This window comes from Gavia stellata, chromosome 3 (genome assembly GCF_030936135.1).
Source record: "Gavia stellata isolate bGavSte3 chromosome 3, bGavSte3.hap2, whole genome shotgun sequence".
Lineage (NCBI taxonomy): Eukaryota > Metazoa > Chordata > Aves > Gaviiformes > Gaviidae > Gavia > Gavia stellata.
Window position 1 is genome coordinate 45,497,705 of NC_082596.1, and position 17,609 is coordinate 45,515,313.

Below are 17,609 nucleotides of genomic sequence, written 5' to 3' on the forward strand. Positions count from 1 at the left end.
ATGCAAATGAAATTGCATTAAAGCTGGTGGATATTTTTGGAAGAAGTCCACAGTGGAAGACACGCTGTGGGGATGCTCTCTAATGATCAGATTTAAACTTCCATGTATGCCAACACAGGAAGCAGGTGGCCTTTTCACTCCAGGTATATCACTACTGCAAATAAAGGACTACATGATAGAAATTAATCATAGTCAAACATTTGCCAATGTCTGCTTGGCCTATATGTCACAGTTCTCTTTCAAACGATACATCGTTAATAAGAAAAAAAAAGATGACATCGTGCACTGGAGCTTTGGCTCTGGAGAGTGCTGCACAAGAACAAGAGCACAAGTATACATGTTAGTACTTTTTAATGTGCAGGGAGAGAAATTCTTTTGTGTCCATAATTACCTTTGGTAGTTTACAAACTGTTTTGCTGAATTAAAAAAATATTTTCTGAAATGTTGGAAGAATCTGATTTAACTAGGCAGTCTTAAAAACTGTTCATTCTCCTTTCAGGAAATCACAATGGTCTGTTACAAAGCAACATACCAAATGCTCTAAATGATAAACTACTGTTGGCTCTACAAGCTATCAGTCAGAAAATGAGTATGATAAAGCAGGGGATATGCAGCAGAAACAGCTATGATTTATGCCAGTGCTGTTATAATCACATTACAGTACAGATTTGTTCTGAAGAACTCAGTTTAATACTTTGTGTACTCATATTTATCATAGGTCTGTGCAGACATAGAAACAATGTTTTTATCGAACTATGATGTGTTTGACTTAAAATACATTTAGCACAGATGACAGTTTTTAATCACTAATTTCGATTTACATAGTTAAGCATTATATAAAGATTAAATTACAGTAAACAAGGAAACAAGCCACACAGGGTTGTATGGCTTTTGTCTGGAAACCATAAGGATAATGAGTCATTACCCTCTATAAACTCATTCATGAGCATTGGTAGTGAGTTTGGGTTTTAGAACATTTGTGAAATTTTGACTGCAATTTGTCAGGCACGTTGGAAAAAAAATCAATTAACTTGAAATGTAAGAGAGAAAAGCCAATTTAAATATTGTTTCATTGCTTAAATAACTCGAATATTAGAATAGCTGAACAACTTTTAAAATCATAAGTTGAAGAACTTGCCTTCACTTCAGTTTATTAGTGATTATTATTATTAGTTTATTATATTTTATTAGTGATTATTATTATTCACTATTAAAAAATAGTTCACAGTCAATTCAGTAGTGATTAAAAAAGAAAACTTAATATAGCATGACTGTAGCAGTCACTTGGCAACAGATTATGTTGCATTATACAGTATTGTTTTTTTTCTCTTCTCATGCAATTGCATTAGAACCATCTTTATCACCTCACACTGCCTAATGCCTGATTACCTAACAAAACAGTATGTCCTCTTTTTTATCGATGGTGCTATACTTTATTCTAACATACTAACTAATTAAGGTGCAACGCTGAAGGTAGGTTTCTGAGGATACTAACTGCATTCTGCTTACAACACTGAAAGTTTTAAGGTAACACAATCTGCTTCAAAATAATATGTAGAGAAGTTAAAAATAATATTTTTACGTCTTTTATATGTAAACATTTTCTATGTAAAATCTTTTTTGTGAATGTTATGCAGTAGTTTACTTATGCTTACGCAATTTATTTAAGTGACAATGTATCAGAAGCCTGAAAACATTTTTAAGGAATCTGTTGAGCACATAAATACTGTTCTATCTGATTAGAAAACTTGGAGAGTTTCTCATTTGATTTGCTTATGTATGACTTCCATTCAAGTCACAAAAATGTGTATCTGTACTTGTGTGTACAAAACCTTAACTTTGAAGGGAGTTGCACAGTCTTTGTTGGTTTTGTTAGACTTTTTTTATTTCTAGATGATTTGCTCTTTAATTGGTAGCAGAAGAATATAATCAGTTTTGGGGCACCAAAAGAATTGCATTATATGTTCCATGAAACATTTGTGAGATGAATGAAGGAGTTTTCCCAAAGACTGGTGAACAGTGATAGGAAGACCTGCAAGGCAGTACGACTAGCATATGTGACACAGCTCCTAATGGCGATTGCCAGGAGAAAATTCTCCAAGAAGCTTTTGCTTATGGCTTATAGAACTAAAACTCAACTACAACTACTGTCTATTCACTTCAATAAAAATGTCTTTCCTCCAGTTCATGAGGAATTCTACACTTGTCTGTTCTGTTCACATAATGACTATGAAGCCCTTCCCTTCCTGAAGGAAATCCCTTCACCCATCTGCTACCCTTTCACACTTTGATGAAACCTCTTTCAGATTTTGTGAATGTGTCCTCCATCAGTATTTAGACCCTCAAGATCCCCAGACACTCAGCTGCGGTTAATGCTTGGCTTAAAATTTCAGAATGTTTTGGATGCTGAGGCTAGATGCCACCCCAGAAGGAACAGGTTCATTCCGTCTTTCATGGCTTTACAGATGAAGGGAAGAGGAAAAAGTAAAATTGCCTTGTACTCTTACAATGCTTTATGGGCCTTCTGAAGCTTGGGAGACCTGGAAGATGGAAAATTCCTTCTTGGCTTTCTTGTGGTTGTCATCAAGTCATGAAAGCTTCACTCCAGTGCTCCTTCATTGTGGATCTTCTGGTACTTGGTTGTGCAGTGTGATTTTAGTTTGAGTAGGTTCCCAACCTACCCAGTCAGGATTCTTCTGCCTTGAAATGGACGTCAGATGCTAATTTTTTGCTGCAGTTGTTTTAGGGTTGGAGTTTATAATGTATTTTTAGTACTACTTATGTGACCTGGTAGGGAACATGGGGCAGCAGGAAGAGAAGAGCTGAATGCAAATCTGCTGGCAAACCTAACGATTGCTTTAGTGTTTCAGTAGTCAATTTTAATACTTGAAATATTTTTCTGCTCTTTGCTATGAAAGAAAAAAAAATAATAATCTATTTGTGAGGGCAAGGAAGAATCTGTGTTATAAGTAATACTGTTCACCAAGATGATGTCTCCAGAAATTTTGTATAACTGGAAAGGCACAATGACTTATTTGAGAAAGCAAGACAGTGAAGTTATATCTCTACTAGAGCATTTTTCTGTACCTAGAAATCTGCTGTATGTGTTCTAAGGACATACCAAAAGGGTATCACACCCTTCAGCCATGGTAACATGTATGAAGGCAGTTGTGCTTGTGCTTTGCTATCTAAAATTTTGTGTATGCTTGTACTGTAGACCATGGCTTTGAAAGAGTCTGAAGTCTTTTGAGAATCAAAGATGTGCAAGAATTTTGAAGGAGATGCAAATTACCTTTATACAAAAGCATTGCTATATTATTGGAGGGTGAAGGGAAACCTCCACATTTTTTTCTGAGCCACTGCATTTTAATTCTGTTGCACTGATTTTTTTGTGTAATACCTCCTAAGTTGACGTTCATGTATTTCACTGATGAATCAATCATACAAGACTATTTGCTTAACAAAAAGAAATATGTATACACAAGTATTTTAATTTCAAATTCACCACACCTTGGGCAAACAAACAGTAGAATGGAGTGGAAAGAATAAAACGGTTCTGATTAGTGGAGTAATGTGGTGGGAAGAGTTGACTTAAGATAGAGGACAGGAGCATATTCAGGAGAGAAAAGGGCATTTTCAGCAACTGCTGGTGGCAATGCTGCAACATCTCAAAGGAAGACAGGTATTGAAGAGAAGTGGAACTCAGAAAAAATATTTCACATTCTCCCATAACATCAATGTCAAGTAGTAGCAATAAAGCCCTGCTTACATTTTGGTACTTGTTAGCAATTAGTGCAAATGCAAACGTATGTAAGCTCTCCATGATTTTACTGAGATTTGGACTTACATTAATATAATCTGGAAGTTGATGTCATATTATTCACGTGATATAGCAAACTATTTCATCAGTTGTACTGAGCTTTTTTAAGCATGAGACATACAGACTATGGCTGATTTCTTTTTTTACAGACACCTGAACAAAAATATCTAAAACATAAACTGAGAATTGCTGTAATAACACACACTCCCAGCCATGAAACAGGAGAAGAGAAAGGCAGGTTCTTTTCAAATCTCACAGATCAGCTTGAAACCAAGACTATTTCCTCTCAAAACCAAGGATGCACCAGAGAAAGAAACATCTAACTGAATTAGTCTGGGCTCTCATTTGAGATTAAAGAATGAAGACTTGATGCTTGTTTCAGATTGGTAGTGGTATTGACCTTTCAGTAACAAGTACATAACAGAATACAACTTCTCACATTATTTAGAAATCACGCCTGAGTTTTAAAGTAAAGCACAAGAGATTTGACAAGAGATGATCTGTTGCGATAACAAAAAGATGTACATTATAAAGATGTACTACTTCTCCCAAAATATAAGAAATAATGAGGAATAATAATAATGTGATGGAAACAAGTCTTGGAATTTTACCTTTGTGGCAGCATCAAAACAGACAAAGCCCATGCTAAAGTCAATGGTAAGTCCCATAAGATGACTCTCCAAAACACAGGCATACGTCTTGCACTGTGAAAAGAAAAATCAGAGAAGGTAAATTACCACAGAAAACATTTATTCAAATTATTTCTAGGACTATAATTTCTGTGTCTTTATTTTAATGTTTATATATCTCAAAATTATTATTTTGTGTTGCAAATAGCGCAATTTATTGCCAGTGCATTTCAAATTTAAGGAATTATATCAGTGATGAATTTTTCCAAGTATTGTAAAAGGAGACTTTGCTTCTATTACGGAAAAAATAAATCAGAATTGCCTCAGTGGTTTACCAACAGCAACCACTAAAAGAGAAGTTTCATTATTTTCGAACTCTCCTATTTGTTTTGGTGAAGAGTAACTTCCTCTAACATTAATATATTGCTTTTAGCTTTTTAAGAAAAAATAAATGCACATGTAAAATATCTCTTTGGTACGCTGTTTATACTGTTTTTCTGTTGTCCTAAATCTCAGTGAAAAAGGTAGTATTTCATATCATGTAGCAATTGACATAATCATATGAAATACCTTTTTTGCTTCAGCTAGTGGACCAATGTATCTCAAAGGTTTCTATGAGAAACCTTGAAATCCTAAAAGAATTTCTCATTCTATGATTTTTAAATCTATGCATCTATTTATTTCCATAACATCACACTTTAATATTTGCTGTGAGACACCTATTAGTGTTATTTTCAGTACCAAAACTATTGCTGTGCCTGAAGGCTGACTTCAGGTACAAAATGACAAACTTGTATTTTTCATCTCAAAATATGTAAAAAAATGAAAACATTTCCAAATGTGATGTAAGTTCTTTAAAGAAACCATTCTTATTTTATAGAAATTTTTACCCTCCAGATTAAATGAAATATAGTTATATTCTTCAAATGTTGCTGTAGCCACTAAATGTACGAAATAAGACCAAAGTCTTACATGATCTATAGTGTGTCAAAGCACCAAAATATGAACTGCAAACATGGGAAGAATTTAAGTTACTAAATTATCAGTGTTACAAAAGTATGTATTATTATTTTTGGCATTTTCCTTATCAAGGATAAATTATATGCCTTTACTTATTTATATTTTTGGGTGGGCTCTTTGGATACTAAATGGTCTTCCCCAGAACACAAGAAGCTGAAAGGCTCATTAACAGCTTCTAAGAGTTGAAACAGACATTGTAATGAAGGAAAATGGAAAAGTTCATCGAGAGAGAGAGATACATATATTCTTTAGTTATTTTAAACTTTATTTTCTTACACTTCAGTATAGATTTCTTTTCTGGAACTGAAATGTTTGAGTGAATTGCTTTAATTAATCAAATCAAATCTCAACTACAAACAGTTGTTGGTTAATCTTTGTGCACACACCTTGGAGCTGTAGAATCCAGGTTTCGAACACAGTGATATCCATCACTGAAGCTGAAGAACACTCTCTGTTAGTTTTCAGTGGGGCACAAGTGCAGCATTTAAGCCAGTCTATAGACAAAACATGACCATCTATAGCTCAGAAGTAAAAACAATCCATGACACATGCCTTACATGATGATTTTGCGTTATTGCTGAGTAACAGTAAATCATGTTACTGTATGATCCACCAAAGGTGTTCAAAAGCTGTAACTGTCCGTCAGTAAATGAAAGGTTTCCTACTGCTCCTGCCGAGGTGGAAAGCAGCGACTGGTCTATTCTTGTAGCTTCCAACGCTGAAAGAACTTAATGTACTTCACTGAGTGTATAAAATCTGAATTCATACAGTATAGAGGTGCACTTCATCATTATAACTACTCATGCATAAACCCCCAAAATTTTTAATTACAAATTCAATGATTCAGCTCTGTGATGTTGCAGTCATATGGTATTTGTGTTTATATTAGCAAATTGGAGCAGCTACACCATAAAACTGCTATGAATACGTAAACTTTAATCGTAAATCAGTGTTGTTATCAAAGGAGAGGATATTGCCTTTGGCAACATCTCATTAGTAGGAGAAAAGAGTGTAAAGTAATGTATTTCACAGTGACTTACTACTTAATGAAATAACATATGCAAAAATGTTCAGGTTTTGCACGCAAAGCAAAAAATGTACAGTTTTGTAGAATTATCTTGCTAACTTCCTACAAGATGCAAACTACATTTTTATTTATAGACCTCCAAGATATCTAGAACAGACACAGAGCCTTTACTGAGAATTAAAATTTGGCAAGGAGACAGTATATCAGATTTAAAATATGTATTGCCGTCTAACTCATCTGACCTCCCTCCTCAACACCAGAGGTCAACCTACAATGCGCGTTGCAGCATCACGCTGAGCTGGCACAGATACCTGTGTTTAAGCACAGCAATGTGCCTGGGCTAATTAGACTGACTGAGAAGTTAAGATTTATGAGAAACAGGAGATATCAGTCTTGGTTCAATGCTGCACTGAAAAAGCAACCTGCTTCCCACACTGAAGGTTCTTTCTACAAAAGGCAGTGCACAGTTTGTGAAGTATCATCTAGTTCAGCTCAGTGTGTTTATTGGTAGGAAGAAACTGCATTATGAGGTGCAGACCACCAGTAGCAGCTGATTCTTTACTTATTCTTTACTTATATGTAAGACCAGTCTAAACCCTCATACCCTGTATTCCATGATATTCAAAACAATTCAGAGAAGCAAAAATGTGAGAATAACAAAACGATGTCTAGACAGCGAGATTCTAGTTTCTTTGGGGCAGAATGTCCCTTGCTTTATGCATGTGTTGTATGCACTTGCACACGATTCTGGTCACAGGTCAGAGTAGGAATGTGAACTTTCAGACGCTTGTTAACTCTGTTAAGATTTTTCTCATCTTTATTTTCTTTAATTTGTCTTTTAATTCAGACATTCGCAGAAAACAAAAATGCAGAAATTCTTCCCAGGAGACTTGATAATTTAAATTTTTTATACATTTAACAAATACTTTAAATCATTAAAATTGACTATTAACAATATATACTGTGGATGTTAGGCTTTGGTTGCTGATTTCTAACACAGAGCTCATGAAAACCTTATCAGAACTGAAGCATTCCCATCCCAATAGAAGAAGAAGACATTTCCGCACTTATTTCTTGTTCTCTCACAGAATACAGAATCTTAAATTTGGTTTATGAATAATTCAGTGGGTCAGGCAGGGGCTAAAGGAGACAACCCAAAGTTGTTCCTTAGATTCTACTCCCTCAATACACACAGTTTAAATTATGGAAAGAATGATACATTGTAAACCTAGTGTAAGCTATCTCTGAAGCTAAGGGAAACCATACTATAAGTCCAAGATTTAATTCAGACTTTCAAACTCAGATTCAACTTCAATGGAGACAAACTTTAAAGTACTGTAACACAAAGCAGCTTACACAATAATCCTTATATTAGGGAACAAACAACTACAATACAAACAAGAAGGACAGCAAGAAAAAAATTAATGATGGAAGTGGTTAAAATTTTAGCATAAAGTAGCAGGAACACAAAGGGAACCTCACTATCATATATAATTGCACATCATTATGCAAGCTGTAGTAGTCTCAGATGCTTCACATAACAATGCTGTGAGATAGTAAGGAAAAAGTACCTCCACTTCAACTAAAATTTTTTTCTTTTAATAGGTAATTATGAAAATGGATTAGCATCTCTTACTACTCTAACTACCACAACGGCACCGCTACAGTATTGTACCACATATTATTGCTAAACTATTATCAGCTTGACTATCTCTCCTCTAATATAAAAAAAAGCCTGCGTAATTTTTATTTTAGATATACCTCTGGCAGAAGCTATGAATTAGGCTTAAACAGAATTTATTACATATTTATAGTGAGGCATTTTAAAAATATTTTCATTTGTGATGTATTCTTTAGAACTACATCAGAATAGGGCACTGATTAATCTGTCATGGAGGTTAATGCCAATTTATACTTGTTGAGTAACTGTGATTATTTGTATGATTATGGAATAGTACACAACACATTTGAATAATTTTAAATGGCAGTTTTAAACTGCAGTTATATTTTCAAAATTATATTATTTCATAGTAAGACAAACCTGCACACAGCTGGATTATCATTCACATAAAATATTAATATTCATATGTATATGATTGCATAAAACACAATTTTAGTAAAAATGTACAGTTGATAATTCGATTTTGGACATGTCACCTTTTTTTCGCACAGAGCAATGAAAGAACTTGTCGGAGACAAATTATAACACTACTTAGTCAAACCAGACTTTATCTGAATCTGCAAATTGGTGGATGAAAGCAGTAACAGATTGCTGAAAGAAAAATGAGGAGGCCAAGACCAGTTATATTTTTCCAAACTGAGATATAGAAAGAGAAGCAAGAAAATAAAGAAAAAAAGATGAAATCATAAGTGTGAGTTCCACAATAAAAATCGATTGTGAGAAGACTGTTTGTCCATCTTCACAAATTTGCTATAATCAATCAATCTCAGGAAATCATTACTCTGAGTTCATAATTGCTACTCTGAATGTCAATAGAGTGAAAAGAAAGGTGGAAAGGTTAAGATTAATCTGAGGCTAAGGTTATTGGGAAAATTCTTTTTGGGAAACATGGGAGCAATTTTGAATAAATGTAATTCTAAAACCCAAGAGAAAAAAACTAAACTAGGAATGCTACAGTATGAATCAATATTAGAGAAGAACAAACATGAAGTGGCTTCTGGGCTAAAAGTTATTCCAGAAATTTTCCATATATTCTTTTACTGATGGCACAGTAGTCCTTCTGCAAACAATGTTGCAGCCACTTATATGAGAAAGACAAAGCATCTCAAATATTTAGTAGCAGAGGCTATACATTGTTGTTATTTTTATACAGAAAAATTACACTTACATTTTTCAGCACAACAATCAGAATTCAAAAAGTAAGAATAGCTCCTGTAAAAGGTAGCAGAGTTCACAAACTTAAAGATAAAAGTTGAACCTTCTTTGACTCCTCCTCCAACAAAGGTAATATACATTAAAACTGACAGCAATGTAGTTTTTGCCAAATGGATCATCATTAGTACACACTAATTCAGTCCATCTGCATGTGTTGGTTTACAGGTCAGAAGAGGACTAATCTATAACTAACTATTTGTCTAAATAAAAAACTGTCAGTGCTTACATTCCCAGGAGGATGCAGAAAATGAGTGCAGGGAAAGTGATCATTAGCCAATACTTGCACTGGCTAATATGCTAATACAACTTTTTTAGATGTGTATACACAATAACTCATGGCAACATCAACTAAAGCTGTTCCAACCACATGTATTTTTTAAGATTTTTTTTTTTCCTATTTTAAATCAAAAAAACATGACTTTTTGGTTGTGTGAGAAAAACAGTTATCTTTAAACATACTGATATGTAATTTTGCTATAAAAATTTGCTAGTAATCTGTACCTGAACGTCATCCATCTCTACTCTGTCATCCAACAATTGAGTAAATACACAAGAAACAAGAAATGTGTGAAAAAAGAATAATGTATCTGAGGTACAATTTTGTTCTTGCTTGTATCCAGTAAATACTCTTACTCAGTGTACTCTCATTCCTGATTATTACAAGGACAATTTAATTCCTACAAGGTTCTCTTACGCTCTCCAATAACAAATAAAGTAGCATGTAAGACCATGTGTAAGGATATCTAAGCAGCTTGTTTTGTCCCTGATCTATAGATTGTTTTTCCTCTTCTGTCCATGAACTTTAGTTAACAAATACGTATCACCTAGTCATAATAACGTAAAGATTGCATTTGAGGTGATCTCTTCTGAACGTTAGACTGCAAACTGTTTGGGAACACCAAAAGGGTTTTTATGCAAATACATACATAAAACAATAATAACTTGAGAGCTGGAGGAGGTCAGAGAATTTCTTAAATTGCATCATTATTTCATATAGACCTGATTTGTTAATGTACCAAAAGGTAATCATCAAGTCAGTTGTTCTCACCTGTATCCGTTCAACTTCTAAAAAAGTTGCTGTTTGGAAGGCTTTTTCCCATAGTGTTAGGTCAGCCTCTAGTTCCACAGAAAAGTAAAGATCTTCTCCAGATTCAGACTGGACACTGAAGCAATGTTTCCGCCGGTCCAGTAGATCACTGTCCTGATGAAAACCTGAAGTTATATAATCTGGCATACATCAATTAATATTTTTAATTGCAAACATTTATGCCTCAAACCTAACATTTTTAAATGGCATTTTTAATGATATAATACTATAGTAGTTACTGAGAGCTGAGGAATTGAAAATTATGGGTTTGGTCTAAACATTGACATTTCAATGAATTTTAAACAGGACACCTATATTCAGAATGGTGCAGAACAACATATCATATCTGGCATAACTTCCAATATTTTAACAAATCACTTTTCAAAAATGTTATCAGCTATATACTTTTAAATTAAATAAATTCTATAACAGGTGTCCACTTTCTATTCACATGAGAGGAACACAAATATCAACTTCTCTGACCTATTTGATTCACCCATCCTACTCTGGAAGGCTGGCCAAAGGAAGCAAGAGATTTATTTAAGCAGTATGAAAAGTCTATCTGTCCTATTTTCCCTATAGAGGCTAGACAAAACAAGTTCCTATTTCTGGTGGCTTACAAAATCCAACATAAAACTTGTCCATAGCTGCATACTGTCAGTAGAGACTATAGTGGCTGCCAGTGGTTAGGTTGCTGGCTTTGGACCTGGAGGAGGAAGTTACTTTTGGCTTTACTTTCAACATAACATGACACAATGGATACTGGGTTATAAATACATAATATTTAATGATTGCTAGCATTTGTAATTGACACTAAATCAAAGCATAACCAAGTTAATCAGGAAATAAATCACTAAAATGTTTTTCAATTTATTTTTTTTAATACAGGATGCTTTATGCTAAAATTCTGGCATGCAATTCATCCTTGTGAAAAATACACTTGCAGAAGCAGTTTTAATTAATTTTGTCCCTACTACAACAAAGCAGCTGTAACAAGCCATAAGCTCTCCAGCTGCCCTTGCAAATACATCTGGAAATTTGGGTATATGTAGCTTGGGTGCAATTTCTACGATGCTACCCCATAGCAGAGGACACAGTTGAGATCAGTAAAGGTGACTCATAGGACAGTAATGCATTCTGGTTATACACAACTTGAATAAACCAAGGGGAACATAACCAGCTGATACAAGCTGGAAGAGCACCTTACATTTTTCAAGCCAGCTCTCTCTGGGGCAGAGAACCAAGGAACCTAAAGCTGACTGAGAATGGAAATACATAAAACAGGAATCTGTATGAAAATATTACTCTCAGGCAGACAAGTAGGCAATGGTAGAGTAAGCACTATTCTCCTCTTTCTTTTCATTCAGTAGACATGTGACAGATCTGCTCAAGAAAGCTAGTACAGCATGCATTTATGAATGCTCCTGGTTCAAAACTGCTTTACAGTTTCCAGAACAATCAGCTATGGAGGCAACATATGCTCTCTTTGCAATCACCATGACAAAACCAAGTTGCTCAGATTTTAAAATGACCAGTCACTGTGGAACAATCTCCTTCCTTACTTCCATCAAGTCCTAAGCTTAGTAGCTCAATAGAATTAAGTCATGGGTGGAAAAATTAGAATGAACATCGGCTGTTAGATCTTAAAAAACACCCTTCTGAAAAAATTAATATTCTCACAGATTTTGTTTCCAAGTGTTCGAAGGGCTGTGTAGTTGAACTAGTTAGATGTAGCTAAATAATAACCCATGTCTTAATGAAAAATACTTTCGTGTCTTTTTTTTTTCTTTTTTTTTTTTTCTTTCCATTCAGGCCCTTCTGCTAAAACTAGAATGTCAATTCTGCTTACAGTATGTTTTGACCAGCATTCAAAAAAGAGGTCATAACGTCTAGGTTGTTGTGAATGACACTTATGCTCTACTCCACGGTCAGCCTCAAAGCGCACAGAACAGCACACTGTGACAATGTGGATATCTGTAGCAACATAAAACATATCATCTAGCACCTGAGTATATAAACTCCATCAATAGGAACTGGATGAGTAAAAGCACTGGCTGACCCTCACTGCTCCAGGGAAGAAAAGCTACTTTGTATAGTGTAACAGCACTTCTTGTCTTAACAGGTCTTAAGCAGGGTCTTAAACTCAATACACTCCCAGAGCTACACCTGACTGAATGGGCCTGTTGGTCCATAACCAAATGGAACTATTCAGCATGGAGTCTGACAAAATTCATGTGTAAGGTATATATCTTTCCCAGGGAAGGTTTTAGCTCTTCAGAGCTACAACCTCAGAAGAAACTAAAAATTTTTTTAATTCATCTTCCCCTATTCTTGACAGCAGTCAGTAGAGAACAATTAATTATTACTAACACAAACTCTTAAACCTTATTTGAAACAAGACTATGGCACTATGTGGGATCAAAAGAATCATTGTCATTAAAGAAATTGAAGCAATAGCCCCTGTTTTTAAATGGGAGGAAGTTTAGTGCAGTGATCGGTTACAGAATGCATATCTCTACTTTGCTGGGCCCAGTTAAGGTTTGATGCTTTTAATTACATTGTTAGACTCTCCCATTTTTACAGGCTTTTTTCCTACTGAGAAGAATATGCTGGCTATGAAAAAGGGATCCGTTCTCATGTAGACTGTGAAAATTGAAATGTTAAAAGTTTTACTGAGATTGAACTCTGTTAAAATGTGTTTGAAAAATACAAAAATCTCAGAAAAGTCTTTGAAGTTATTAAAATAAAATCTTGTGTATTTTATTATCAACATTGCTAGCAATAATTGTACTACATTTTACTAAGCATTGCATTAAACCTAGAGGATGAAAAGAGAAAGAAGGGCTAAATGGGATCTACAATATTAATCCATGTTTTTGCTATTTATATATGAAAATGAGAACATTCTTTTATTAGAAAAGTTCTAATCAGTACTAGGTAGCATTTCCCCTCAGTGGTTTACATATAAAAATTTTAGAATATTTCAACTACTACATCATATTGTGACAAACAACACACATAATGCACTCATCTATTATTGAAATTTATATTCCGTGAAGTTCTTATTCGGAATGAAAACAAAATTCAACATTCCCACAGAAATAATAATTTTCCACAGTATAATAATTTCATTTTTTGACTAGTTCTAACGTATGTACTTGTGATTTTGATATCCATGTCTATGGTTAAGTCTATGGTAAGAAAAGTTCATCTCAAATATATTTAAATGTTGTACTTTATTTTTAAAAAAATTGCTGTCATACATATGAGGAATTCCTTTCCATCTTAGTGGTATTTCATTCTACTTGTAAAAATAATGTGGTGCAAGGCTTCCTTTCGTACTGTTTTTGCTCCTTGTTGCTGCAAGATCTTTCTTTAGTTTTTCATTTGTTCTCAGGCATTTAAAAAGTGAAATCTGTATTCCAAACTTACAGATCTAACAATGTTTCCATTTGTACAATGAATAACTGCAGGAAACAATATGTAGGCAAAGCTAAAGAGAGCTATCCAAGTGTCCTTGTAAAGGTAGGAATTTAAAGCGATTTTTTTTCTGAGGAATCCAACTGAGAATTGCCCAAAAGTCTGCAAATTTAAGATAAACTTGTCAGGAGTCTCAAAAACAGGTCTGGATTAAACAGGAATTTTCATTAATTAACTTTTACCAAATGGTTATTTCAGCTAAAATATAAAATGTCATTCTACCCATTTGAGAATCTGCTATGACCCTGTATTTTTATAATCACTTACTAGTCAATGATGGACATGAGCCAATTTCATGTTGATTTTTTAAGAACTCTTTCATACTGTTAATGATTAGCTGTACCATTTCCCCCTGATGTTCTCAATGTAAATTAGCACAGATTCTCTGAAGAGGAACAGTCACAAAACTTGTAACAGTATGCTAATTCCCTACTGGAAGGAAAGTAGTCCTACTGAAGGATGGGCTGTGAGGAAAGCCTTTGGCTTACACCCAACTTCAGGGTAATCCAGCATCTCTGCTGACAGGATGGTATGACTCCTGCTTGCCTAATTAATAATGATGTCCATGTTAAGTGAGAGTAATAAATTTGTCTAGGGGAACCAAGCATGGCTCATTAGGCAGGTCCTTTCAAATTAAGGCAGAATGCTTCTTTATCACTAAGTAGTGACATCGCCTTCTCTTCTGCAGAGGTAATCTTTTCTCTTTTGAAAGACTGCCCTCACCAGAAAGCTCCTTTTCGATTACTTGTGTCTTTTCATTTTATGTATGCTAAATGCATTAAATACTTATATTTTGGCTATTATTTAAATCCGCTAAGATGCAAGAGACCCTCAGCTTTTACTATAATCAGTGAGAGTTGAGTTGTTCTGTTCTACAAAGGTCTGTGCAATAGAAAACAAAGCTAGGTCTACCGGTTTCATGCTCATGGCATGATTTTTACCTAGGAGGTGCTCAAGAACTGTCTGGAAGTCCAGTTTAACTGTAAAGTTGTATGTAATTTAAAGAGTAATTTGGCGATGGAACTGTAAATATTAGTGACACTGGAGAGCAGTTTTTGACATAAAAGATGTAAGATGTTCAAAACCATCCTAATCAGAATTGTATGCCTAAACAGACAAAACAGACCTTGACTTTTGAGATAATTCTATTTCAGCTGTTAAAATGAGGTAAATATTCATGTTTGTGATATTAATTATAATAATTCTTAATGACACACAAATGAGAAAGCAAACAAAACCTGTTTTCTTTGTTGACTAGTTTAGACAGTCCTGTAAAAAGAAATCTGTCCTATCATAACCAAGATTCAAACCTAGCACATAAATTCTCTGAAGATAAAAAGCATTCTCCCATCAATTCAAGAGTGCAATAACTCCAAGGTAACTAAAAACTAATTACATCATGTCTTTACACTTGCTGGCATCAGTGCCCTGATTATTTTACTGTTTGTGTCTCCTTTCACTTATCAGCTCCATCGACATAAACATACATCTTCTTTCTAAGGGATTGTAATGATCTACTTCTTTATCTGAAACTTTGGGAACACTTTTCTTGAGCATCCCCATTAGTTGCTATGGAGATGGTTCTAACAGCATTTACAGGCAGCAGGGAACAGATTCACTCCAAGGGGAAAAAAAGATACTGCTTCTCCAACATATCCTCATTAATCAAGTAATAAAGAAAAAAATGACCCATGCAGGCATGCACAGCTTTGTACATATCTCATCTAATTTGGATCCTTCTGAATTTTAATGTTAAAAAAGAAAAATGTTGAAATTGCATGTATATACATATGCATTTAAATAAACACAGAATGCCACCTAAACTAAAACTTGACAGAATATTTTTCAATGTCCAATTTTTATGAAAATATGTTTTCTCAAGGGGAAAAATAATTATAATTACAGGATAAATTTTAGTTTCAAGTAAATTTCCATTAGAAAGATCTGTCTGATTCCTTGAGAGCAATAGAAATGTTCATTCCCTCTAACCTGTTAGGTACAGCAGTAAGCTCAAATTACTTTCCTATTCTGCTTGAATAGGAAAATTAATTTCCTATTCTGCCTGATTAAAAGATGATGCAGTCTCAAAAACCCTCATCTGAATCCGAGCAAGAGTCTGAACACAGGTTTCTCCTGCGCCAGTGCCATAACTGTGCCTATTTCTTAATGATCTCCACTCAGAAATGTGTTTATTTTAATGCCATATGAGGAAAATTTTCAAAATTTTCATAAAACAGATTAATCTTTTGGGGAAAGAAATTATTCTAATATTTTCCAGAGAAGCATTTGTGGTTATTTTCTGCTAAAGAGAAATCAGAGACTAACATAATTACAAACAGAGATTAAAAGATGTGCTGATCATCTCTTTAGAGACTTGTAAGGTTTTGTACCTCTCCAAACTTTGAGGCATTATTTGCTGGAAATTAAGTTTAAGAACAGATCCCAGAAGACTAAACATAATGATAATAGATAGCAATGCTAAAGAGTGATCCTGTCTTTTCATTCGGAGCTCTTGTTTACAACTTTCTCAAATTTAAGTAATTGTAGCTGGGATTTTTTTTCCATGTTAGTTGCCTGCCTGAGGATATTTTTTATTTTCATGTGACAGTTAAAACAGTTGAATCAGTTCTGTGAAATAAATTAGGAAAAGGAATTAAATTAGTTTGTCCATGTTAAAAACAAACAAACAGACAAGCAGAACCACCCCCTGAAACTGCTTTTTGGGCTGCTCTGGGGCCTCTGTTCTTTGGAATAGCAACAACTGCTTCAGGGACAGCAGGAAACTTTTGCTGCCTTTGAAAAAAACCACAAGTTGACCTACTGAAAAATTCAGATGTTCTGGGCAAAATTTGGCTATTACCATTCTGAAGATTTCATTCTGAACATGTTCCATCCCCATGGTGTATGGGAAGAGAAATTGATTATTCATTATAATAAAAGCATTACTTACATGACTGCATATTCTTTTTTTTTCTTTTTTTCTTTTTTTTCAACCGAATTCCTTACTTACTCGAATAGCTTGTCAATACATTATGGCACACTGAGAATAGATTAGGGTAGCATAGTGAAATCATTTGTGTTGGATATCAATATGTCAGCAAATATGTATCAGCAAATATGTAAAAAATTATATTTTACATGTACTTGCTAACAGTGCTCTGAAAAAAATCCAAAAATGCCTACGGAAAAGAAGATCCTATCATAAAACAACAAAATAAAAATTTGTTAGGAAATTAATATTTCTGTTTTCAGTGTTGGCTCTGGCTGTTGAGAGTAAGTAATACATAGACAACCACTGTGAAGACAATGCACCAAAGGAAATTTTGAACAGTTGTCCCTGAGACAGGAACAATTTATTTCATATAAGGAATGGGACACAGATCCAGTGAAAAAACAGTGTGATCATTGTTGGATGAAAGCCTATAGTTCTAAATACTTTATGCAATAAAACTGCAACATCTTCTGCTAAATTTAATTATTGCAATAGTCAGAAAGAAAGACAAGGAAAAAAATCAAGTAAATAAAGAATGGGACCAGAAAATAAGAGAAAATTGATAAATTAGAGAAAAAAGCTACACAAAAATCTACCAGAAGAGATGTATCAGAACATATTAGCAGATAAAATACTGAAATAATGCATCACTCCAATC

General features: G+C 34.2%; 1 protein-coding gene across 1 annotated transcript in view; it reads right to left on the minus strand.

Moving 5' to 3' along the window:
- SNTG1 (syntrophin gamma 1) overlaps positions 1–17,609 on the minus strand; it is a 159,484-nt gene that overhangs the window by 17,645 nt on the left and 124,230 nt on the right. The window contains 2 exon segments of the mRNA XM_059815621.1: positions 4,432–4,524; positions 10,441–10,593. Coding sequence (XP_059671604.1) covers positions 4,432–4,524; positions 10,441–10,593 — 246 coding nt within the window.